This window comes from Pezoporus flaviventris, unplaced genomic scaffold (genome assembly GCF_033815535.1).
Source record: "Pezoporus flaviventris isolate CSIRO_AGI_PZ_B2104156 unplaced genomic scaffold, CSIRO_AGI_Pfla_v1 ptg000131l, whole genome shotgun sequence".
In the NCBI taxonomy this organism is placed as follows: Eukaryota; Metazoa; Chordata; class Aves; order Psittaciformes; family Psittacidae; genus Pezoporus; species Pezoporus flaviventris.
Window position 1 is genome coordinate 1,935,627 of NW_026892679.1, and position 26,742 is coordinate 1,962,368.

Below are 26,742 nucleotides of genomic sequence, written 5' to 3' on the forward strand. Positions count from 1 at the left end.
GTTAGATGCAGACTATCAGCAAACATATCTGCCCACTGATTTTTGGGGCAGCTTTCTACAGCCCAAGGCCACAGGCCAGATATTATGCCAGAGGGAGAAAGCTGAGAAGCGACCTGGTGAATTCTCCAGAAGTGAAAAAAATCTGAGGGTTTGGGATTCTGTGTGCAGACTACTCCTAGATAGAGAAAGACAGCTCCTGTGCAGAGACATGATTTAGCTCTTGATGACAGGTCAAGCTGTGGACTTCAGAGACTGAAGGCATGTATAGCTGCCTGCTCCAGTTAACTGCTGAACTCACCATGGTGTCCAATGGCTGCTGAAAAAGCAATGAGCACCTTACAAAATCTGGCCCTCAGGCTGGCAGACCTCAGCTTTCTGGACAATCATGGGAAAGGAGCGTGTCTGTGAGTGACATAGGGTGCTCATAGGAGACTTTGAATGTATGACCATAGGTACAAGTGCAGGACAGAGATTTTTGCTTTTTGTATTACTGAGGTAGTACTTTTCTTATCACCAACCAGGAAAGAAAGGAAAGCAGTCCCCACAAAAAAAGGTAGTTGTGTTGAGTGCATCCTAGTAAAGCTGCAAAAGGGCTAGGTTTGTCCAGTGCAGCCAGGCATTTAAGGAGACATCAGGTATCAGGTAGTGTTTTATTACACAAGTTTTTTATACAGAGACATACAGCGATGCCTTTGTGTCAGAATGGCAGCTGTATTTACCATCAGTTGCCACCATGAACAGCAAGATCACTTCCTGCCAAACTGGGGCAGCGGTGGTGGCACTTTGATGTCTTGACCTCTTTCCAGTTTCTTCTCGCAGTCAACTAGAAAATTGACCCCATCAATGACAATCTGGACTAACTCCACCTACAAAAAAGAAGAAGAAAATAGCGGTAATAGAAGCTTTAGCTAATGCTGTTAATAGGGGAAGGGAAAATTGGATTTACTGCAACAACAGCAGGCAAAGCTGTTAAGTAAGGAGGGTCACAGCAGAGAAATCACACCCAGTGGCAGAGGGAATATGGGTTAAGCTGGTCCAGTGGAAAACCGCAGTAATTCCCTTCTCCTATTTGTCTTGAGTTTGGACCACCAGCAACAAATATTTCCAAATAGGTGCTCAATATCACCAAGCAGTTCTTGCAAATGCCCTTGCTACGTGTTCCCAGTTCCCAAGGTTGTCTTACCCCTGTGCTTGCAGGAGCATTTGTGTGAGCAGAGTCAGACAGAAGCTGACTGGGATGGTGGTGCTAGGAGAGGATGACGGGTTCATTGCCTTCATCCACACTGGACCTGAATACTGCTGGAGGCACAGGGTAGGTGTCCTTCACATGGCTGGCACTGGGAGGATGGCAGGACTACCTGATTTGCCACAGCCATTTAGACTGCCTGAGAAAGTTTGTCAAGCCAGAATCTTGTACTTCTTCACACAATATGTTCCCCTGGAGATGACCATGAACCCTACTGTGATGGTTAGTCACCTGTGAGGAAAGATACCCTACCCATTGTGCCAAGCTGGCTTTGCTGGGACACTTTGGACAATGCACATCTCTGAAGCAGACACACTTATCCTAAACTCATGCTGGCTCTACACCATCCATCACTCCTTTGTTTTCAGCTCTTGATTTACGCTGGCAGGGGTGGGATTAGCTGCAGGCCCGGAGCAGTACCAAAATTTGCAGTTCTCTATGGCAGGGGGTAGTGGTGACTTGTAAAATTCCTCAAAATTGCTAGAGAACACAAAGTGCTTTGTCCTCAACAAACTTCAGCAGTGACATGGGAGGCCCTGTGGTATTGTTAGCCAGCAAGCTAGCGCACTGTCTTTTCTTTATCTTCATGGAATGGTTCATTAGCAACCTTTAATGACTGGCTTGTTAAAACTTAGTACGAAGACCAAATCCTATTGTCTCTTTATTGTGACAGTCTTTGATTTTCAAGGGACTTGGTTTTTACTACAAAGCATTTCAGTGGCTTAGCAGTTTATTTTATTGTCTTTTACAGACCAGCTGTGTTGGGAAATCAGAGGTCTGAACTTGCAGCCTCCAGGAGAAAAGGGATTTCATATTAAGTTTGCATTGACCAGTAACTGAAACAAAGCAAAAATACAAATAATTCATCTTGCACTTTTGGGATCATAATTCAGTTCTGCAAACACATTTACCACATAATGGAATTTATTCTATACTGAAAAAAAAAAGTATTTTAAAACATCTCCATCCACTTGAGTTTGTCTTCTCTTATTTAGATTTCAGAACCTTCAAGGTGGGGATTGTATCTTATCTATTGGCTTAATCTCTTGACTCATTGCAGTACAAGGCATCACTGACTTCTGTGGAAGTCTTCACGTAAGCAAAAATTTGTAGGCTTAGCCCATCTGTCAGTAGAACTCATATTAAGTAACTGTACTGTGTAATCATTTTGTATTATTAAGAATTATTTTAGTCTAAAGCACACATTATGATATTTCAGGTATTAATAATTATTTTTTTTTCAAATACTGGTTTTGCAAATAATATAGCTCAATAGTTTTTCTCTCTTATTTATTTTGGTCTAGATCCAAAGGAACATAGCTGCCTACATCAAACTCCAAAATGATGAATATCCAAGCGCCTGCCCAAATGCCCCTTGGCTGCAAAGACGTTCAAGGGCATTTCCAAATAAAAAGACCTGACTTGTGGAAAACAGTGGTGGAAAACCCACGGTGAGTGAGGAAGGGAAGCCACTTGCTATTTGGATCTAGTTGTTATCCAGGTGCATTATCCTATGGTTGTGTTATGAAAACCTACCAAGAATCAGGCTGAACTCCAGATTGGGCTGGAACGCCACAACCAAACTGCATCTGTATGTAAGCTGCCAGAGCCTCTCAGTGCTGTGCTGCTCTGGGTTAAACATACTTTGACAGCATGCTTTCCTTTGCAATCATATTTTAACTTGCACAAATCCCCCAGGGTAATTAACAATTTGCTGCTGGGCAAGCAGGCAGCCCTTCAAATCCTGACATGTACAAGCAGGGTTAGCATCTGAGCCCCAGTCATGTACTGCATTGTTGGTGGAGAAAAAGGGTCCTCAGAAGACCTCAGTCCCACCAGGGCCTGCCCAGTTGACCATTGTTGAGATGTTACAGCACAAACCTGGGGTGTAAAAGATGTGTTTGACAGAAGCTTTGACCCTCTGTTTCCCATCTACTAGCAGAGTGCTCAAATCACTGAACTTACAGGGTCTTGCAAGGTGAACTTTTGCCTCCGTTGTTCTTGACATGGCCAGGGGTGAGCACAGCCCTGATCTTGGTGAGGGAAAGGAATCTGTAGCACTGCTAGAGGACTAACAGCCTGTGCCCCAGAGTAGGAGTTTGCCTCAGGCGGAGTTAGTGGGAGGAGGCTGCAACTCTGACAGGGCTGTTTCTGCCCTCTCCTTCAGCAGATTTGCTCTTATAAGCTGTTCTGCTTTATGAAAAATATGAAACTGGAATGAGGTCTGGGACTCGAGTCTTCCCGGAGAGCAGCACCACCACAAGGCCGTAAGGTCATTTCCACTCTTAGGCACAACAAATATTCATTCAGACTGAGACAGCTTCAAAACGTCTGACATGAATCTCAGCCTACAGCCCAACAGGGAGGGCTCAGCTCACAATTAAATATTTGCCCTGATTTAAACCCAGGTCTTCTGTATCCTTTGCTCAGCAGCACACAGGACACGTGAAGATGACACCAACTCCTCCTCAATTATTCTGAAAGGACTGGCCTTTGTCCTGCAGTCTAACTGTGAAGAAAGTGCATGGATGAGTACTAAAAGGAAGACAACATGTTAAACCAGTCTTGCTTTCAGTGTCTGATTCCTCAGGTAGGTTAGGACTTGACTCCTGCTTGTTTCCCCAACACCTTGCAGCAGGTAGGGCAGGTCCCACGCAATGTGCAGTAGCTAGCTCAGTGCTCACTGTCAGCTTACAAACATGTCTCATGTCCAGCATAGCAGAGATCACCAGACTCTGATCTTGTAGCCAGCAGTCCCAGCAGGCAGGCATCCCTATGAACTTGTGCTGTGTTGCTGAGAAACATTATCCTGAGGTTTGGCTTTGGTCTGCTACCAAAGCCAAACCTTTCTAATACCTGTGTGCTCTCAATGGAGATACTCATCACATAGAATCATAAAATAGTTGAGTTGGAAGGGACCTTCAAAGGTCACCTAGTCCAACCCCCCCTGCAATGAGCAGGGACATCTTCAACTAGATCAGGTTGCCCAGAACCACATCCAGCCTGGCCTTGAATGTCTGCAGGGGTGATGCATCCACCACCTCTCTGGGCAACCCATGCCTGTGTTTTACCACCCTCACTGTGCAAAATGTCTTCCTCATGTCTAACCTGAATAGAAAATCAGAGTAGTTTGGGTTGGAAAGGACCTTCAAAGGTCATCTAGTCCAACCCAACATGATGCAAGCAAGATGTATTTGTGGGACTTGCTCAGGGTTGTTCTTTTTATATTGCCATAACAAGAATATTTGTCAAACATTTTATGCATGTTAGTTTTTCTTTTGAGGTAGCATTTCGATTGGACCAGATTCATTAGGAGTAAAAACTGCCATGGATGGCTCCACTGAGGTCAGCAGAGGGAAACTGACTTCTATCAGTACAGATCAGAGCTAAAAAGCAAGGGGGGAAAAAAAAAGGAAGAGATTACCTCCGAGCGACCCATGCGGTCCAGGTTGGAGATATCGTATACATCTGCTACAGCTGCTGTGTCCACACCACCAGTGCCACGTTTTTGCAGACGCAAGTTCTCCAGGATTTTTGGAAACCGAGGATCCTGTCAGAAAACAGTTTTGAGCTTAATGCCTTTCACCCTGTGTATTGTGCCAAATCGTTGCAATACTGTTACCCACGGTGTAGTAGCATCTCCAGAAAGACACTCAGAGATGGATAGTTTTCTCAGTCCTTAGATTAAAGCCTGTGTTGGCAGTTGTCTGCTGAGTAGATTAACTTCCATAACAAATACAATAATTTGCAGGATCAAAGTGTGCTCAATTAGTGGTGCATTGTCCCTGGGACCTTGTTACACATCATGTTAACATGCAGTCACTCTAAGTTGGCATTTTAAGTTTGTTTCTTTATAAATCAGAAGAGCTGATTTATATCACTGGCCTTTTAAATGACTTACATACCTTGCTTAGCCTGGGTAGCTTAACATGGACTCCAGCGCGTAAACCAGTTCCCAGGTTGGAAGGACAGGTCAGAACATACCCAAGACGCTCATTCCACATGAACTCCCAGCCCCGTTCTTTAATTAATCTTTCCACCTATGACAGAATAAAAAAAGAAAGCACAAAGAAAAGGTCAGCATACAAATGTCTTATTTTAAGATCTCTGCTTGTAGCGGGTATTCTTTTCACCATATATCTTTGTTGATGGTGAACTTCACTAACACCAGTGGAGATGTGTGAATTTACACCCAAGTACATCTGTTTTGGATGTGATGCAAATGTTTGCACTCATCAGGTGCCAAGATTCCCAGTGCATATTGCAAGGATTTCTTCATTGTTTTCTCACAACCATTAGCTTGGAGACTCTGACACTTTAGCACAAAGATCCCTATCACATTGGTTTGCAATAGCCCTAGCCTGTGAAGCCATATCTTCACATAAGTATTAGGGCTTTTGCCATGTGCTTCTAACCTTGGTATTTTTGGAGCAATGTGGCAACACACAAGCCCAAAGGTCTTAAATGCTACAAAGCAAACAAAAGCAGCTGAATCTGAGTTTCATGTGATTTTCAGTATGATTCTGTGATTCTTTTGAGGGGACACTTGACTTCTAAATGCCTAGTTGTAACAGCCAGTGCACCTTGTAAGGCTCCAGCTGCGCTGCCTGAATTGCAGAAGGCAAGGGCGGGGACTGAGAGTGCGAAGAACCAGATTTGAGAACAAAGGTGCACAAGTCCATGGGACCTGACGAAGTACATCATCATCCTGAAGAACATCCTGGGGTATTACCAGCAGTTTGCGCTTGAGTCCAGAACCCCACCATGTGCTGGGCTGCATCTCCCAGATCGTGAGCAGCAGGTCGAGGGAGGGGATTCTGCCCCTCTACTGCACTCTGGGGAGACCCCCCTGCAGTCCTGTGTCCAGCTCTGGGGCAACAATACAAGACGGACATGGAGCTGTTGGAGCAAGTCCAGAGGAGGCCACGGAGATGCTGTGAGGGCTGGAGCCAGTCTGATCTGGAGACAGGCTGAGAGAGCTGGGCTTGTTCAGCCTGGAGAAGAGAAGGCTCCAGGGAGACCTTACAGCAGCTGCCAGTGCCTAAAGGGGCTACAAGAAACCTGGAGAGGGGCTTTTGACAAGGACCTATAGGGACAGGCCAAGGGGAAGGGCTTTAACCTGACAGAGAGGAGATTGAGATGAGAACCCAGGCAGAAGTTCTTCCCTGTGAGGATGGTGAGGCCCTGGCACAGGTTGACCACAGAAGTTGTGGTTGTGGAAGGTGTCTGTGCCCATGCAGGGAAGATGAGCTTTAAAGGTCCTTCCAACCTTAACCATTCTATGATACTGTCTGTGGGACATGGTAATGTCTTATTTCTTTGTTAAATAAACTTTTTCTGTGCCAGAGGAGTACTGGGGCTGCACTGGGCCCAGAGCCAACATGAATCATACCTGGACTGTCTAGACAAAACTGAACCCACACACCATCTCATGAAGGCTCTTTTTTCTTTGTGAATAGCTAGATCAGAATACAGTTCTAGAGTCCTCGGTATCGTATTTTAGTATTTTAATCACAAACCCCTGTATCTCCCTAAAAGTGGCACTGAGCCAAAGGGTCCTAAGCCCCAAGTTCTCAGCAGCATCCAGTTTCCCACGTCAGAGAAGAGAATGAGGAGGCTGGGTCAAATAAAGTCTCCATTCAATCAAATCAAGCAATCCAAATAAAATGTGTGATTTATGGATTTCCACAGCCTACGGGCACAAAATCACACACAAAAAAAGGTGATATTCATTAGCCAGTCTGTGCTTAAGATTTGAATGAAAAAGCTACAAAGCCATTTTATTTATTTTTCCTTACAACTCAGATTTCATGCTAGCATGAATTCCCATATTTCCTTCTTTATCTGCATTATTGCGGGTTGCTGTGTAGACTGGTGTTACTTCATTTTGTTGCTCCCAGAGACATTAGTTCAGTATGAACCCTATTAAGTACTGCTGACAAGAGCTCAACAATAAGCAAACAGGAATAATAAATTAATTGAGACATTACCTCCTTTAAGCCACGGCAAAACCTTTCAAACACCCGTTTCATGTTGCCACCCTTCTCCATGGAGATCACCCTGGTGTGGTCCTCTTCATTAATCCAGATGAGAAATGTCTTGTCATTGTTATGCCTGATTGGGGTTGGGGGAGGGAAACAGTGTCTTTAAAAAGACAGGCCCTGAAAAATAGTTCTCAGTATCCTTAGTTTTATCACAGTCTGTTGGGGCCTGTGGAGAGGTTAAGCGTGGCAAAATAATGTTCTGCAGTTAGGCATCTGAGCTGCTTTCCCAGTTGGGTCCCCTATGCCAGTGAGGGGCATTACATGTGTTTTTGAGCACAGCAAGAAGGGCAGTTTTTTGGATCACAACATGCTGCTGTGGTGCTGAGTGAGGAAAAATGTGTTGTTCTCTATCGCAAGCGCAGTTGGGGTGCAGCAAAGGGAGAAGCCAGGCTTTGCATCCTCTGTCACTAGGGATAGTTTTTATTGTTCTCAGAAAGCTGTACAGCCAGGACACAAACTTAACACTAACATGCTGCTGGGAGCCAAGCAATATGTCCTTACTTAATTTTATTTTTCCCTAAATCAAATCTCAGTGCCCTCTCTATTGCTTGGTAGCAGTGGATTGCCACATCAGTCAGGTTACGTGTCTGAGAACAGCAGCTGCACGTTGCTTGCAGACAGCACATTAGTGATGCTGGCTTGTCAGTCAAGATCAAAATGCCTGAAGATATTCACTCTTGCTCCAAATAGATCAGCTGTGGTTAGGTTTATTAAGTGCTGGGTCAAACCTGAGGTCAGTTGTGCTGGCTTTTCCTCTACTTTCTCTGTATACATTCAGCCTTTCTGCTGCACATAGAAGGTGATTGATGGCATCAGACTCATTCGTGCAAACGGTGGAATATTATGAGGTTTGAAACACATGAAATTTGGAAGATCAAGTTCACCCATAGCCTGACTTTGAGCTCATACTTGGAGTTTGCCAATGCAATACTGAGGAGGTGTAAACATCCTGTGCCCTGACATTATGGTCACCCAAGGTCCTGTTACCCTGTCTTCAGTCACGTACGAATGTTCAGGGGAGGGTTTTCCAAATAGTCTGAGGTTAGCCTGACCCAGCTCCCTTCTTTGATTGATTGTGCAACTCTCCCCATTGCTTTAAGGAACGTGGAGGGAGGCCATGCTGAGCACATTTAAACTGTGCCATGAACACCACTGAGGTCAGTGGGAATAGTCCTGCAGTCAGTAAAAAGGACAGAGTCACAGTCAGTATAAGCAAAATAATGTACTGTTTTTGACAACAATTTTTTTTGCAAGAGAAAGGCGGGTTTTCTAAATCTTGCTTACTGAAATACTTTGCAATCATGCCAGGTTTTTCCCTATCTGCCTGATATTTCACATGTAAAACAAGGCAAAACCTAGACCTGTTTTATTCAGGAGATCCCTGGGCAGGAACTGCATTGGTACTGCTGGTTTTTTGTTCATAAAGACAGTGAATGAGATGCCTCAGCTTTATCCTTTTTCTCAGATTTAGGTGGGGATCAGGGAACTAAGCTGAAGCTTTTTGAAATAAAAAAATCCTCACAGATTTCCAGCAGGTTGTCAGGTTTCATGGGTGATCAGCTTTTACAGCCCCTGCTCCCCAGCAGAAATCATGTTTAGCTCATCATGGTAATACTGCCTGTACTTCTGAACATGAGTCAGTATTGTCAGACACTGCTTGGAGAGCAGTTGGGTTTTTTTTCTACATGAAGTCCTGTCCTTTCTGAAAGTCTTGCCTGCGTATGGCAGGGGGATATGCTACATGATTCCTTAGAATCCTTTTTAGCCTTATTTTTACAATTAAAGCACTGGTAATGCCTAGAAGTATGTTAGGGTAGACACAGATGCTATGCACCGCACAGCTGCTCCATCCTCTGCTCTAATCTCAGAGCTATTATCCTTTTATTTCCACAGAAAATAATGTATTTGGGCACAAAATGCCTCAAGGGTGCTGTGAAAGTAGAAGCAGACCTAGAACAAAATAGGAAATTTAACTTCTGTATCTCCCTTTTGTCCAGTTATTTTGGAAAGAAAGGGTTACTTTCAGCTCTGGGAATTAAAAGAACACTTTGTGGGGGGTAGGAATTTGCTATTCAGTGTCCTGCAGCTGAATGGCTGGTGGTTCCTAGGTGACAGTGTGGCTACAATCTGGTGTTAGAGCTGCTTTTGCTGAGGTTAGGGTTAGGGTGAAAGTGACTCATGAGCTCTTTCCCAAATAAAATTTTTATTTAGAAATAGAAAAAAATGAGCTAAAAACCCAAAGAAGGAGCCACACCTATGAAGCTGTGTCCTATTCATGATATTAGTGATGGCTTTTTGCATATAAAGGTTTTACCCATTCTGTTGTTCACTATGGATTTTGCTTGATTGCTTGCTTGGGCTTTGGTTTGGGCTTTTGGTTGTTTTTTTTTTTTTTTCCAAAATTAAGCGAGAAAACTTTTTAAAAAGCAAACTGAACGTTCTGTGAGTATAGGGACAGAGTGGCTGCAAGGTTAGGACAAGTAAGGAGATTTGTAACACAGTCTTTAAAACACGACACAAGCTTCTGCACATCACACAACATACCAGATTCCTCTGGCATCTGGCCAGTCACGTGCCATCCCAGCACATGTTAGCAAAGGGGACACTGGCTTATCAAAGAGAAAGTGATCCTGGACACCAAAATGGGGACAAAGAGAAAGAGAGAGAGAGAGAGAGAAAACAAAACAAAATTCAAGTTCATTCAAGGAAGCAGTATAACATTTTCTAATACAATTTAAGTGAGGGCAGTCAATGTACAAGTAAATCACATAGTACGGCTTGTGAATCTGATTCCTTCTTCTGAAAACTGAAAGTGCTTTACCCAGTGATTTTGTTGCATCTTGCAGATTCTCACTGGCATTCGTAATATGACCATGTGTTGCCAAAAACATTTTTCAAATGGGGAGAGGAATGGGAGGTTAGGACCTCATACCACATACACACACTAAAAGGTACCCTGTAGGGACCTGACTGCTACCAGCAGAGATGTTTTCTGCAAACAGACATATTTCAGGATAGGAGAAGGCAATGAGTTGCTAAAGGTTGGGGGAATTAAAAAAAAGAAAATTAAAAATGCTAGTTCTGAAAAGATATTTCTCCAGCAGAGAGATTTAGCAATTTATTCTGAGCATGAAGTCAAAGTAGAAATTAAGTCAGTGCTAAGCTTGACCTTTTGGAATAACAGACTTGTTCTGTTCCATAACAGAGGTGCTATTTCTAATTTAATAAATGTAGCATTTGCTGTGACATTGCCTTGCCACATTCCAGGTAATTTAGATTCTTATCTTTTAACCAGGCAGTTTTTTTTCCCAAAGCCAATAAATATTTGATTTTCTTGCATGTGCTCAAAAATCATTAGTTCTTAATTCCTCAAATACTGCCATATCAAATGTTATATGGGGCTTTTGATTTGTTTTTTAAATCTAGAGTTTAATTGAGAATAGTGAGGCAAGCTATCCAGAACAAACATGACATGGTAGACAAGTTGATATGCTTTACTTTTTTTTTTCCTGTTAGAGGAGAATTTTTGGTTTTTATCTTTTAATACCCTGTGATTGACTGGATGCAGCCAGACAGTTTTTGTTTGAAAGAAAACTTCCTCTTTTTGCAAGAAAACATCTGAGCACTATTACTTTCCCTTTAATGTGTGTGGTTCAAATCTGCAAAGTACGAAATACCTTTTATGCTGAATGCCATTCAGCTAGCACTGATTTGTTATTACCAAGATCAAATGGTGCTTATTAAAGGCTGGCAGAAAACATGACACCATAGAGGTTCAAGGTCCTAAAGTACTTGAAGAGGTAAGCAATGGTATGAGTTGAAGACAGAATCTGAGGTTACAACTTTCAATGCCCTGACTTCTATACATTTGCATTGACATAAAAACAACAAAAAAACAAGATAAAATTCTGAATCAGTGAAACCTATTCCACTTCCCAACGGACTTAACCTTAAATCATGAAGGAATTATATTCTCCATGCTCCTGTTTCAGCCTCTGCTTTCTGAGGAGCTCTCTCATGCTGAAAAAGGCAATAAAATAAAACCTACAATAGGCCATCAACATATTGTCAATAAACATATTACCAAGGACATTCAATTAAAAACGTTACTGACCTTACATAAATTCTTAATTCCTGGTTAATCCAGACTGTGACACCTAGTTCCAACGTTATAAATAGTTATGTTACTTCATCAGCTCCCTTTTGGTTGATGTTATGGACTAATGTGCCATGAATATAGCTAACAGGGTACAGCCATTCCTTTGGATATTTAAAATGCACATTCAAGGTTTGTTTGATATGTCACATGCTGTGACAAAATCCATGATGAAAATCCTTGTCTTTCCATCTGTGTGACAATGAAAACTCTCGTTATGGGCCTGATCCTTCAAGTCCTGAAATACAGTTACAGGACTGGGAAAAGGTCACCTGGGTGCATTTGGCTACAGCCATTTTGGGGAACTTAGTGTAGTTTTGACAGACAGAAATTACAGCCAAAGCCCCCCACCCCAGCAGTCTAGAATACAGATAATAAGTAATGTTTATCTCAGTGTAATATTTTTAGTTAGGATGGTTATTAATACAGAAAATATCAATCTTTCCTCAAGGAAATGACCAAGATAAAGTCCTGAATTTACATCATTGGTGGCAGCAGCCATGTGTGTTTGATTTGACACAGATCTTCCTATCTAGAATATAAGTCTACATTTCAGACCTGTACAGCTAGGTACTTAACCAAAATATAGACCCTGAATGATTTGTTATTGCATTAAAAATATTGACAGGCCATTAACTACTGAGTTAATACTGTGATTATCCTCCTTACCCACACAGGAAAGCATGTGCCCCAAAGAAGATGAAGGTTAAGATAAGTGAGAGTAAATGAAGGTGGTGTCAGCATTGGAGCTGTACTTACATCAATAAGCTGCTGCTGGTCCCTCTCAGACATGCTGGTCAAGCTATAGTACTTGCCACAGAGATCTCCTTTCAGCCCAGCGAGTGCGGTGACCACAACGTTCTCCACCTCTCTCCGCTCTGCCCTGGTGCAGGCAGGAGGAAGGCTGAGCCCCCGAATGCTGCGGCCAGTCCGCACCCGTGATGAGAGGACATAGCGCTCATCGAATTGACCGTGGGTGATCTGGAGGAAGAATGAATAATTTGTTCACACCCATCCCCTCATCTTGTAGTTCACCATTAAAAACCAGAAGGGCATCTTTCTGCCCAAGCATGATGAGCTCTCTGTGAGATGACAAACACTCAGAATACCAGGAGCCCCTAAGAGTTTTGACACCAGGAGGTTTCTTTAGGAAAAACATGTTTCTTTGACAGAATGAATGTGACAGAGTAACCAGCAATGGTCCAAAACTATGAAGGAATTTTCGTGGCTTTGGAAATACGGATATGGGCAGTGGCAGGGGGCCACTGAAAGAGGAAAGCACAAAAAGGTGCTAAAACGTGGTGTAGTTGAACTGTGAAGGAAACGCTAAGCAGCAAGCAAGGTGTTAAGGTTTTATCATGTTTATGTGGGCATATTGGAGTAAATTCCTATTTTTATTCCAAGTCTTAAGACACATGGTTATTTCCCAGCTTATGCACAGACCCAGTGCTAAGGGAGACTGTGGCCCAAGTGCTTAGTAAAGACTGTAGGGACTGAACCACCTGCTAGGAGCAAGGTAGAGATGCAGCTGTCTTGCTGATAGGGCCATGAGTGGCATACCTCTTCTCTTAACCCTATACTTAGTGCCTTTGGAGTTGGATCAGGAAAAAGAAAGGTACTGTTGTATACAATATCATCACTGTAAGAAACAGTCCCGATCCTTTACTGTCTCACTGTTTTATTTCAATCCTACCTTGGATGCATCCAGGTCTGTGTGATGTTTCATAGTCCGTGGATCGTAGCCGTTGTGCCTTGCTTTAATGACAGGGTCAAAAATCTCAGCAAACACCTGTGAAGTCAAGACAACCTATAGAGAGTCTGCAGCTTCATAGAAATGCTTCAGAGCACCAGCTCTAAGCCACAGGAGAAGTCCTCTGGCACAGGCTTCTGGGTGACAGACATACAGGGGGCTTTGCAAATGCAGATGGGGTAAATATAAAAGGAGGGGTGCTTGACTTCACAACAGAAATTGCATTACAAGCCTACTCTAGTTGCTAGAGAGGTACTGGATGTAATGGCAATCAGATTAGGTTTCAGAATATATTACCAGCCAGAACACACACTCAAGAGTCCCCCAGCACCCTGTATCTTGGTTTTAGATCCTGCAGGAATAGTCTATATCTTCAGTGCCATGGGGTGTTAAACCCTCATTAGAGCCACTTGGCTCAACACTGATCACAACCACACCTTCCTGCAGATGAGGAGTGGTGGCAATGACACATCTAGTTGAGTATAGCTGAACCACAGGACTTGGTAGTCCAGAATGCCAGATGTCCCAGTCCATCCTCAGCAGCCCAAGCATAAAATGTTTAGTTGTAGGAAGCTGTGGCTGCCCCATCCCTGGCAGTGTTCAAGTCCAGGTTGGATGGGGCTTGGAGCAACCTGGTCTAGTGGAAGGTGTCTCTGCTGGTGACAGACAGTTTGAACTGGATGGGCTTTAAGGTCCCTTCCATTCTAGGATTCTATTAATGAGGTCAGGTGCTGGAGGCAGGTAGCAGCTGCTCTCAAGCAGGTACCCTTCATTAACTTCAGTTGCAGCAGAGAGAGCACCAGTAGTAATACCTCATGTCCATGCATTTCCTAGTGTAAGGAAGAGTAGGGAAATCACCATCTTTAGGCATGTGGCCTGTCCCTTATTTAATCTCTGCGACAGAATTTACCTCAGGAATCCATACCCTACTGTGAATCTGTCTTCATCTAATGAGCTATTGTGAAAGATACCAACCTGAACCAAATACAACACTGTAGTGGAAACATCTTACCTCATAGGATTCTTCGTCACCTGCGACCATGCCCACAGTTTTAATGAAAGGGTGGCCAGGATTGTCCACACCAGTTTGGATGCACTGGTCTAGGGTGTAGCCATTGGGAGTCATCTTGTCCCTGAGCCGAGAGTAAATTGCCGGCGTGAGGCATTCAGCCATGCAGTTGTTATGTTTGCGGAGATCGGGGTAGTCTGCACTGAAGAGAAGAAGCCCAAGCAGTTAATGTGACACTTTGAAGAGTAATCCTTGCTAGTTGAAGAATTTATTGAAGGGGTCATGAGAAACAGAATACACAGCATGGTTTAAAAGTATAATTAGTTCTTGGTTTATATATTGTATTGAATTTTAGGAAGGGAGAAAGATTCCGGTCACTGAAAGTACCCCATGTCACACACTGGTGAGCCACCACACCAACAGGCAGTTGCAGCTTTCTGCTATGCAGAGCCATCAGGAAAATGTATCCCACTGGGCTCTGAGAGTATACTAAGCCCCATTAAATCTCTGCTGAGAGAAATAAGAAATAAAGAAAATTTATTCAGAAATAAAAGAGCTCCAACATGGTTTTGTTCAAGGGGAAAAGGTAATTAAGTGTAGCTGAAAACATTCTGTCTAATTCAGAGCCTAAGTGCTTGTTCTTCTACAGTATCTGGTTTTGCTTTAATGACATTACTGTTTACAGAAAGATGCATGGTGTACTAAGCCAGGGAAAATAAAGATGTTATGCTTTAGCAAGGCATATTTTCAAGTGAGTCAGACCACATTTACTGTGTGTTGGTAATTATTTGCTTTATGCACAACCCCATTATTTCTTTAGGAATGTATTTTAACTAGGATGGTATTCTGAATACTGAATAGTATTCACAGCCTCTCTCAGAGCCTGGTCTGTATTGTTTTTCACAAGTATGCCAGCAAAGTCAGCCTACAGAGATGGTCTGTAATTAGTTTGTAATCATCATTTGTAAGAGAATGAGGAGTATTTCAAGTGCAGCAGTTATATGGGAGATGTTCTTACTACTTGTATAATGAAAATACTTTCACATTTTCTTAATGTACAATCAGCCAGTCCAAAAGACTGAGATGCAATGTGTCTTGACAGCTGATGAGATGAAATAAGGGTTAATCTAGTGCTCTGCTTAAAATCTGAAATATTTCTTAGGCTTGTTATTGTTTTTCAGTGGCTTTTTTGAGTGTTGATAGTATCCCACACCTCTGCTTTCTGGCCTTGAAGGCCATTGTTGGTGCTACCTAAAATCACGGTTATTAATAAAGGGTGCTGTTTTTCACATAGCCCATGTGCTGTCACACAGCCCATGGACAGGCAAACAGACTCTGTGGCCACATGAGAACCCTGCAGGGATCCTTTGATAGGGATCTTCTTCCTCCAAAGAGTTAAATGTTGCTCCTAACCCAGTTAACAGGGCACTGACCGCCTAGTCAGCTCTTTACCTTGGCGGGAAGAGTTTCCGTTTCTCCTGAACAGCAGCCTTCACATTTTGCTGGTTAAGGAGGTACCCGGTGGTTAGCACCCCTGTGCCTGCAGCTGCAAAGAGTGCAGTGGTTGCACGGCCAGCCAAGAGACGACAGAAGGTGCCAGCCATTCCCCTTGGAGGTTACAAAGTCTGGAAGAGAAGAGGGCCAATGTCAACCCATAAGTCACTGTGGAGGGAAAATGACCAGTAAACCCCCACTTTAGATGGTAGCTCTGTAAGAGAAGAAGTTTCTTTTTATTGTCAGTTTGTGCTTATATATAGTTATAAATGGTTATAAAATGGTTAGTATTTGCATGTTTTATTCCTATACACGTATTTTTTTTCTATTTAATTCTACTGGGATTAGGTCTTGAGTTCAGATCTCTAAGTCTGCCAGACAAAATGACATGTTCTGTGAAAGTCACAGAAAGAAGACTTTCTGTGAAAAGTCTTCTGAATAAGGCAATGCACATTTTTTCTTACAAGAATCAGAATTTGGCTAGTATTGCCTGTGACTGTGGGTTCCTCAGGAAGATATAACTCCTGCTTGAATAAAGGACACAAATTCTAATTTGTATCATTGACAGAAGCTTATTCTTCAACCTGCACTCTGGTAAATCATCTTTGGGAAGTGGTCATGGTAGGTTTACAGGAAAATATTTTCCTCAGGATATGCAGTTTTAGTGGCTTTTTCAAAATTTTAAAGCATCTTTAAAAACATAATTGTTTATGCAACCTCTTCACCATTATTTTAGAGAGTAAATTAAACACCTGAAAGTGTTTGGTTTTATTTACAGTGAACAAAGTCTTCTGATTTCCAATTATTTTCATGTAGATCTGGGTTAGTTAGCCCCAAACCCTGTATTTCTTTGCTTTTTCTGTGCCTGTCTAAAGACAAATGCAATGTTGAATCTGTATCTCCTCACTTGGTAGAAAGAAATTCTCACATCCTTGCACAGTTTTCTCTTGCAAAGCAATATCTTCTTTGTAATTTGGTCACATATATGAGATGAGAAACAGATGTGTTCCAAGTTTGAGAGTCATTTATTTTCTGTCGTGTGTCTTGTTTAAACAATTTTATACCTGAATTTTGTTATTTTGTTATTCTGTCTCCTTTGTGCCTTTGAAATGCAATATACATTTACCTCACTTTCCTTCCAGAGAAAGGTGCTGACTGATTGACAGTCAGTATTTTTAACTATTTTTAACTAATGGGTCTATTCTCCCTAGCACTATAGTATAATGAAGTACATGCTGTCACTGTGCTGGGACAGGAGGCAGATCATCAGCCATAGCCTTTTCTTATCTCTCGGCATGGCTTCGTTCCATCTATGGATTTGTCTAGGTGAGAGTTGCAGGATAGGCTTTCAGGACAGCAACAGGATTTTCCCTCCAAAAATGCAGTGAGAGAATGTTTGACTGTAAATTGAAATCAAATACGAGGTTTGTGATGGAGGTTTTTGTTCTGCTTTTATTTTTTGTGTTTGTATTTGGCAGATACTTTTTTGTGCCATTTCACAGTATAGCATACCCATCCTACACTCTGGAAATACTTGCTTATGACTAATCTGCCCAGAATTATTATTGTTATACCCAAGTGTCTGAGAAACAATACATGTATTTTCACACCAGTTCTGTGTATTTATAGTTCTATTTCACAGATGCCATCTTTACTGCAAGTAATTGGCTGGCAGTCAAAATCCTGTCCTGAAAGCTAGAAGCTCTGTCAAAATCCCCTTGCAGACAACGACATTATGACTTAAACAACCCCATGTATTTATCAGCATCTCCACCAGCTTGGATTTCTCGGGAGCTTCTGAATCCTGTGTCATTTTAAGAGACAAATCTGGTCTGTATCTGATTAACTTAGAGGAATTGTGTACAGTATGTATTTAGAAGTGTGAGGCACAACAGTATAATTATAATGCTTCAGAAATAACTGCACAGCAGGGTGCCTGTTGACTGCAGCCTAGCAGGTAAGGGTAACAGCGTCAGACAGGTCATGATATTTACCCTATCACATATCTGCTTTCAAGGCTGCACTCTGTTGTTTGCTGTTTTCTCATAACCTCCATTCCCTGCACTAATGTGATGTGATGGGAAAGTCCCATCCTTTCTAACAGCAGCTATCAATTGACCAGGTGCTCTGTAGGAGCTGAGAAGTTCACAGGAGCTCTGCAAAGGTGAGGAATGATAGAAGCTGCTCTCTCTGATTTCTTTGAGAGACAAACTGCTTGATGAGGCTGTTAAAAGCTAAAGGTTGTTTAGCTGCAGGTTCAATGCTTCTTCTACCCTTTTCTTTGTCTTTGCAACAGCTATTGGATAAGAGCTGCTGAACAGACCAAACCTTCTGCAGAATGTTGTTTTTGCTGTAGGTAGACTGGCATCCTTGACTTTCAGGCTGAACTACGCTGTGAACCTGAGGTGTAGGGTTGTAACAGAAAACAAAGGCTGTGAACAGAAAAGAGAAATAAACTACCTGGAAAAAGAAATGGATGAACGTGGGGGAAAAGGAACTAGTTTGAAAATGCAAAGAGACTTCCCTGGTAATTTGGTGAAGGCTTTATGACGTGGCTGATCAAGGAAATGCAGGGACATTGTACCTTACTTCTACTGAACAAGTATGAGTGCATCGTCCTTGCTCTTACTTGTGCCTGTCTTTGACTGGATGTGCAATGCCTAATCCCTAAAGCAGACCCTCTCAGCAAGGGCAGTTTCATTGTTCCCTCCTCTCTTGCCCAGGCAGCTTTAGCAGTTTTCTCACCCTTTCAGGGTCTGATCCACTAAATGGGTCTGTACCTTTAGGACAGAATGACTGACTTTTGGACACCTGAACAGAGGCAGATTTTGTGCTCATAAAATCGTTTTCCTTTTTGATTTTTAGTGAAGTCTCATAACACATACATTTTTTCTTGTTGGCAGCGTTATCTTCCATTGAGCCTTATCCCCCAGGACATTCTTGCATTGTTTAATCACAGAAAACGTTTCCCTTTACCCTGAGGTAGGCTCTACTTTACCTGGCAGATGTTTCTCTGACAGTTCTTAAAAGCCTCCAACGCTGGAGATGCTGCAGCGTAGGATAGCTACCTAATTAAAAAAAAAAAAAAATTAAAAAATCGGAGTAAGACAGGCTTTTTTTTTTGTCTTTTTTTTTTTCTTTCCATTTTCCCTTAAAAAACCCCTAATGACTAACTACACATTTCTTCTTACAGTTGAAGCCCAACATGCCTTATTCTAATATTTTCTTCCCCAGACTTTGCAGTTCTTTATGCAGGAGTTCAGTTTCTGTCTTCATCGGCTAAGTGCCTCAGCTTTTTAAACCAAATCACTTCTGCAGAAAAGGTGACTCTGCTGAGAAGGTGAGAGATGCATCAATCACATCATCATAGAATAATAGAATGTTTGGGTTGGAAAGGACCTTAAGATCATCTAATTCCAACCCCCCCTGCCCTGTAGGAACCTGGAGATAACAGCTGACCTGATCTACTCCTTAGGTGGGACCTTCTGACTGCAGTATGACATTGCCATCGCATGAACATCATTTGTGACTAACAAATGCAAAGGGCCCAGGTGAACATACAAGTTAGAATTTCCTATGAGAACATCATCTGAACTGCATTGGAAAAGTGACTGTAATCCTTGTGTAATTCTTAATTTAATAAAAACTTCTTTGCCACAAGGGTGGGCTGCAGCTCTGAATATAAATGCATACAACGCTGCAGCACAAACCTGAGTCCATGTTATACATTATACAATCTAAATAGCACAAATAGACTTGCTCAAAAACCCAAGTTCAAGAAATAAAGTTTTTACATAGTGAGAGTACATAATGAATAAGACATTTTATCTGTCAGGAAACAACACTGTTTTGGCTTGGTTTTACTTTCATTTCCCTCTAAAATTAGCTTGATTTCTAAGAAATGCACTGCTTCAAAACAGACATTTCAAAAAGATTCATTTTGAAAGAGTCTGAACAGAATCATCTCAAACTAAAAAAAATTCTCAACAGAACTATTTGTCAAATCTGACCTCAGATCATTAACAGGTTCAGCTGTTTGGGGTTTTTCCTCACAGAAAATGCCAGCCTGGCTTAACAATAAGTTTGCACCTCTGTGGATACAGAGAAAAAGAATTATCCCAGCCAAAGGTGTTGTTAAAGGCATAAGGTATTTCTAAGAACTCTTTGCCAGAAATACCATGCTGTGATTCAGGTTTCATGACAGACTACCATTAGGCCTCCACTGCAAAGATTTCACTTTCATCAGAGAAATTTAACCATTGCGCAGCCGAAAAAATTGAAAGTGCACGTTTTTCTTTTGCAGTTTCCTGAGGGTCTTCCCTTGTGCTCATGATGGTAGAAAATCAATTTTCCTGTAGATGCCTATAGTGATACCATAGTGCAGCTTGGAAGGGGAAAGAATTTTTCAAGATCAGAAGAACTTGTGTGATAACAGCTGATAACAGCTTTAACTGTGTGCTTGCCAGCACTGATCAGGTGTGCTGGAAGGAAACCACCTGCATTAGGAAAGTATCTGTCTGGCATTCAAAATTATCTAAAGATACTAGAGTCTCTAGTAGATAGAGACTGGAGTAGATAGAGGATTTCCAAGGGTTGATTAACCTGAATTAAAAGCAAAAAAAAATGCAAAACCCAACATTCTTATCTTTTTTTCTGGCCTGCATTTATTTGTCTTCAGTTTGAATCACTGGCCTTTGTTATTACTTTTATCCGTTTGTTGTATAAATTTCTACCCATTATTTTTTTCATGTGTAGCTAGTTAACAACTAGCTTTTTTAAATATCCCTCCATCAGTTTTTTTATCATGTTTTCAAATTTATTAATCATTCTTTGGTTCTACCCAGAACTCTTTCCATTTTTTTTTATCCTCAGCATCTTCCTGATACCAGAACAGTCCTTTTGTTGCAGTGATGGTCATACCAAGTCCCTGGCATGGAAGCAGCAGAGCATCTCTCTAGCTTATGGATTCAAAGATCGTATCATCCCCTTGGGACCACAGCAGTTCAGTAGAGTGACTAGAATGAATAGCCATTGCCTGCCAAGAGCCAGCATCACCTCCTTGCCTGAACCATGGGTAGGGAGTGATAGCTGCAGTCTTCAGGATGGACTGGGCAGCATCCTAATCAGAGCAGAACTATTTCTGATGCAGACATAGATACACTTCTGAGTAAGATTATGTGATATAGGGTTGTCTGCAATAGCAGGGACCTGATTAACTTAAGTCTCTACCAGTATCATAAATTATTATTTTTTTTTTACTATTACTTTAACTTTCTTTTTAAGATGGAATGCTTCCTAATAGTTTTCTACTTTGTTGTGGGATTCTGAATGACTGCTAAAATATTCTTGAAATGGTTCCCAATTATTTCTGTTTAAATTTTTTTTTCTGTTCTAGGTGGTTTATTAACTGCACCAACCTTGGGAAATTTTCAAGTTCTTTCAATGTACCACAAGCTAGATATGAATTTGAATTGTATTCTTGTAACATGCAGGACAGAATTAACTGCGTCTAAGTCTGCACTGATTTTTATCTCTGTGAACATCTCTTCTTCAGTTATCCAAACAAGGTATAATTTCTATGGTATTGGACAGAACACTTAAAAAAAAAAAAAAAAATAAACCTTAATAATTTTACTGTATAGATTTTAACAAGATTGCCAGGATTCAGGGCATGAGACCTCAAGCATGTTTCACTCAGATAATATTCTGATAGTAATAAGACTGTTTTTCCAAATATCATTGAACAAGCACATTATGAGTCAGAGAGTTTCTTCATTACAAATTTGGTGATGTAATTTGATTTCAGCATTGTCTAAGAAATATTCAGAGATGTGATCTATCTATGAAGCTGGAGCGCCATATATATTCTGTATGGAGACCAGCAGAAGACGAGATATCAGGAGACATGGAAATCCAAAGAGAATAAATGAGAGCTGGTGTTTTGCAGTGGGAAAATATAAATTAGAGCACAAGCTCAAGTCCAAAGGCTAGGACATCACCAGCCTTGTTGCAGCCTGATGGAAAGACGAGCAAGCAGGGAATATCAGGGAGAGAAGAGCATGAGCTTCTCAGATGCCTTAGCAGATGGCAGAAACACAAAAAATGCACCTCATGAGCACTGTGGTGACAGCCTGTGCTGTAACTGGGAGGGTGCAGCTACTTCTGCACATGGCATCAATGTCAGATTTGGCTCACCATCTCTTTCATGTGAGTGCCAGGGTTACTGGCTCTCATACAGTGGTCCTAGTCAAGTAATTTATCTCCTGCTTTTCCTTATGACAGTCAGGGGTGATCTGCTCTACTGTCACATAGCACTTCCAACACATCTGTCTTCCTCTCCTTTGCAGATAGCATGGTGTTCAGCACTGCTATGCAATGAGATATGCTTTAACTGATGAGGGTGGAGAATAACACATACATGTCTCAGCTGGTACCCAGCGTCAGGTGGATTTTCTACAGGTAAAGTGGCAGGGGAACATTTTGTTTTTGTTCTTAGTAGTTAAGTGTTCTACATGACCCTTTGAAGGCTCCTGGTATTTGAAGATAACAGCTTTACAAAGTGCTTGCACAACTTGCCTTGCAAATTTTCCGTTTATTACGTCATTCTGCTCATACTTTGGATAGTGGCTTTGCCTCATGATAACTAGTTAGAAGTCTTTTATATGCCTCCAGGATTGCGCATGCCTTTGGCCCAAGACCAGGACGGAGAGCATGCACAGCTCAGTAACTCTAAGAGTGGCAAGAAGTCCTTTAAAGTTTTGTTTCGAAGGTCGTTTGTACTTGTATTATCACTTTGAGAACACATAAATAGTGTGGTACAGGAGAAAAGAGACACAAAGCAATTGGCTCAGGGACAGTTGATGTGTATCCTCCATGGGCCCGGTTCCCTCCTGCTGTTTCCTAGTGAACAGTTTTGATGAATTGCTTGTGAGTTAATCTTGTGGATCAGTGTCTGCAGTGGTTAATGATGAGGGGGTTAAATGCAGCAGTGACTTAAGCTAACAGCTACTAAGCTGTAAAGTGTCTGAAAAAACAAGGTTTCTTCACTCCCATTCTCTCATCACATCACCACCATAAAAGGTAAATAAAATCAGTGTCAAATTGGTGTTGCCTTTTCCAAACCAGTATTCCCATGTGCTGTGATGACTTATGGCCAGAGAATCAGCAAAACGTGTCTGAAAGGTCATGATCTTAGAGGTCGTAGCCTTTCTCTCTCTGCTTTCCTCCAAGACATGCTCAGCTACCTGTAACCAGGCTTCAGGACATTAATATCCTGCCAAGAGTTTATTTTGGGTTTAAAACTCTTTCAGCATATATATATCACTTACCATGCATAGAAGGTAGAGACAAAAGCCAGGGAGTTTTAACATAAGTTATTACTGCAAATCTGGTTCTGGCTGAGAAACAGCCCAAAGGATTGTAAGTATCATTTAATGTTGAGGGGCTGTTTGTAACTCCAGGATGAAAAAAAAATGGAGAATGCCTATTTCAGGGCCTTAAAACAGCTTTCCCTCTTCTTCATGATGCACCTAGACTAAAGGCTCTGCTAAAGGTGAAGGTATTCTCCACAAGAAATATGCCTTTTGTACATCAAAAGGGTGAGGGTTGGTCCTTCATCAACATTAAAGAGATCCTTTTTTTCAAATCAACAGCTTAAGAAAACTGGCATAGCAAAACTTCTCTTGCTACTCTGCACATAGGTGAAGCTGCTGCCTCCCTCTCTGGGAACTTCAGAGGCATCAGATTCAGAAATACACAATCTGCCTCTTCACCCTTTAAGGAACTTGTGAACTTTACTGCTACATTTATTATTTAGAAAATAATTCTTTGCTATTAATTCTTTACTCACTTAAACTTCTTTTAAAGAGGAAGTTGTCAGCTCTGTTTTTCTCTTGACGTATTTGAACACAGGTATTGGTCATCCTGTATTTCTCGCTAGGGAGCACATGATTTTAGCGGAGATGGGGAGGAAGATACAAGGGTTACAGTGACATTTCCTGAAATAGAACTAGATTAAATATTTGAACCATGTCATGGGTGGTATTAATTGCCACACCATGTGATTCTGAGTGACATTTTAGAGGACTGGCAGAGTCATAGCTAAAGTTCACGCAGGCTTATAATCACAGAAAATGTATATGCACTCTTAAACTGTTAAGCTGTTTAGCTAATGGTATCTCAGCTGTGAGCTGAACTTTCAGATGGTGGAGGAGGAAGGAGGCTGGTCTTCTATATTTGAGAAGTAATTCCTTTAAGTCATCCTTAGCTTGAGCTAAAGCTTGCAGATGCCAGTGGAAAGTTTTCTGTGGCCATCTATGGAGGTTGCTGGCACCTTAGAAACATCTGCAATAAATGTCACAAGTGACTACATGCATGAAAGACCATTTTTAGATACTCAGAAAACATTTTATAGTTTATTGAATCACTCTCCAGGTTCAAAGGATAAGATATAAAAAAAGAACTAAATATCATAAGGCAGTATTGGTGGGGTGTTTTTCAGTTTCCCATAGCTCACTCTGAGCAAGGCTCAAACCTTTTTTGACTAGTCTGGGTTTAAGGTACTGTCTCCAGAGTGCAGAAACAATGTGAGTGCAGACGTTCTAATTGTGCCTTAATTACAGCATGGAACATCTATACAAAAAATCAACCACACTTCCATTTCTTTCTCCTTGTAATGTCAGAGGTCAGTGAATAGTTATTAAAATGTAATAATTAAAAAAACCACACAAACCAAACAATGAATCTATGAATAGATGCATGAATAGAAAAGACATGACAATGACTGTTCATAGGTGAAACAGCTATCCCTTAGTAACTACCCCTTAGTAACAACATAATTTTTGGTTTCTATCAGCTGAAAGTTTGGCCAGTCAGACCCAACCTGGTGAGACTCAGATGCCCAAATTCCCATATTGAAGCCCAACCAAATGTGCAGGGAATGCTTGTTGTTCCAAGTCAATCTAACACTATTTTACAGCGTCAACCCCTCACCTCCACAGTGCAGAGCGCCACAACCAAAATCACAAAAAGCTTGTTGAGAAATTTTCTCATAACTGTTACACATCTGCAAAGAGACTTATTTTTTCTTCATTTGAACTGTTAGTTAAGGGTCAGTATTTGAAGCAGCTGCACAATGGGCTGAGACATTTTTTCCTGCACCAAGTACTTATGCAAATCAATAAATTATAATCACATTACACCACGTTCTGTGGTGCTTTGAGTTCAGTTTTAATAACCCTTGTATTTGAAATGTTACTGTTTGGGGCTGGAAAAGCAATATAGGTAGTTAAACTGACCTTGAAGCTGAAGGTAGACGTCCTCCTGCCTGCAGTGAGCCCAGTGTAAAAAGGAGTAACAAGTTTGTGTACTGACAGGAGCCCAGGTAATTTGAGAGGGGGGAAAAGGAGGTGAGGGAAACAAAAATAATTGCTGCAGTAGCCAATCCTGTTTGACTGAGTTACATGAGTGACATTTGCTCTCACAAGGGTGCCCTTGAGGATGTAAGTGGGATGTGGCAGGAGGGGGACATGTAGCAGTTGGGTGATAACAACATCATCTTTCTCAAGGGAAAAGAGTTCACGTCAGCAAATGATTGGCCAAGATGCTTAACTGCAACAGGATGCTGTTTCACCCTCAAGAGCCCGTTTAGTAACAGCCAAAGGAGAAAGGTCAAGAGCAGCCTCTGTGCTGGATTGCCTTGGCTGCCTGAACAACTCCTGATGGACACAAAGAGCAGGATAAACCCACCTGCATGCATCCCAGGTGGAAATGGGTCAGAGCAGGGAATGGGACCCAGAGAAGCTGAGATCCCTGTTGGCATTTGCTCCTGCCCGCCTTTACTTTGTAATTCAGAACATTGGTTCTTGACTGTTTGTAAGGCAGAGGGGTCCAGAAACATGAAATGCAAAAGGGCCCTATCTGAAGCCTCAGATTTAGAATTACAATGGCTACGTAGTGGTAAAGTACTGGAAGAAATAATGTGATGGTTTGGAAAGCAAAAAAGAATAATTGGTTTCATTCACCTAGCTCTGCTTGCACCAAAGCTGAACATTTATCAAGGCTAACAGAGGAGCACAGAGGCCAGTACAATGCAGCTTTTAAAAGTCCAGTAATTAAAAATGCTTTTACGTTTGTACATTTAATATTCCTTGCATTATACATAGTGATTTCCTAAAAGCAAATCTCTTGGGTTTTTTTGTTGTTTTTTTGTTTTGTTTTGTTTTTTAACTTTACAAAACATTGGTATCTCTTGGTTTTGTTCTAGAGGCCAAAAATGTCATGACTAATTTGGATTAATGAAAGCCATGCATACCCACCATAATTAAAAGCAAAACAGCCACTCCAGATCAATGCATCTGGACTACCAAATATTTGAAACATCCCCTCTTCACTACACCTGCTTTTTATCAACCCAACATTGTGTTTCTGATATTGATAGAGAAAAAAATCCAATTGAGGATCTCTTGAGGTAACATGAGTACAGAAATACGAGCACAATTTGCCCCAGTGCAGGAACTGGCAAGGAAAACAGAAACCAGCTTCTCCTTTCATGCTTGACAAGAGCTCCCTAGTAGCTCTATGACATCTTTTGCTCCTGCTGTAAGCCCCTGAGCCTGCATTTAATGCAGAGCTTTGCGTACTAACACTTCTGAAGCTGCCTCTATCATCTCTTGGTCAGCAGTGCAGCCCCCACATGTCAGGTCAACAAGCTCTTGACTGAGGCGTGTCTGTTTTTGACTAACGGCAGCCATTTTCATAAAGCTCTTGAACAGACAAAGACCTTCACCTCAAAGTAGGTGATGCTATGGACTGAAGTGTCTTCCTGGCTTATGTGGCTGTTTAAGCTATTTGCCAGCTTGGAGCCCGGAAGAACAGAAGATGCAAATAAAACTCAGCCTGCTAGTTAACATCACAAACACCTAACAAACAGTGTTAGCAAGTTTCCTTATGATTTCTAAAGACTGTATCATTAATACTTAAAAAATAGCTTGGTCCTACTGTTCTTTGAGCTATTTTGTAAGGAACTCAGCTGCAGAAACAGCT

General features: G+C 41.6%; 2 protein-coding genes across 3 annotated transcripts in view; both read right to left on the minus strand.

Moving 5' to 3' along the window:
* The window catches only part of RASGRF2 (Ras protein specific guanine nucleotide releasing factor 2), a 280,188-nt gene that overhangs the window by 110,973 nt on the left and 142,473 nt on the right, over positions 1–26,742 (minus strand). The gene's annotated exons all lie outside the window — the stretch shown is intronic.
* Positions 637–25,131, minus strand: CKMT2 (creatine kinase, mitochondrial 2). 2 transcript variants are annotated; one of them, XM_061478728.1, is made up of 11 exons: positions 24,996–25,131; positions 18,698–18,767; positions 15,658–15,830; positions 14,209–14,407; positions 13,140–13,235; positions 12,206–12,427; positions 9,835–9,920; positions 7,237–7,360; positions 5,152–5,286; positions 4,671–4,796; positions 637–866 (listed from the first exon to the last, which is right to left on the minus strand). In XM_061478728.1, exons 3-11 carry the CDS (start codon positions 15,807–15,809, stop codon positions 747–749), a joined length of 1,260 nt encoding a protein of 419 aa, XP_061334712.1. In that variant the 5' UTR covers positions 15,810–15,830; positions 18,698–18,767; positions 24,996–25,131; the 3' UTR covers positions 637–746. The 2 variants fall into 2 exon arrangements, with proteins under 2 accessions (XP_061334712.1, XP_061334713.1); XM_061478729.1 differs by lacking the exon at positions 24,996–25,131 and adding an exon at positions 23,028–23,069.

Bases quoted from the DNA above. Each gene is read 5' to 3' on its own strand.
- CKMT2 (XM_061478728.1), bottom strand. From the start codon at position 15,809: ATGGCTGGCACCTTCTGTCGTCTCTTGGCTGGCCGTGCAACCACTGCA. The intron at 14,408-15,657 runs GTAAAGAGCTGA...TCTTCTCTTCAG, and splicing joins CGGAAACTCTTCCCGCCAAG to TGCAGACTACCCCGATCTCC. The intron at 13,236-14,208 runs GTAAGATGTTTC...TTGACTTCACAG, and splicing joins GTGACGAAGAATCCTATGAG to GTGTTTGCTGAGATTTTTGA.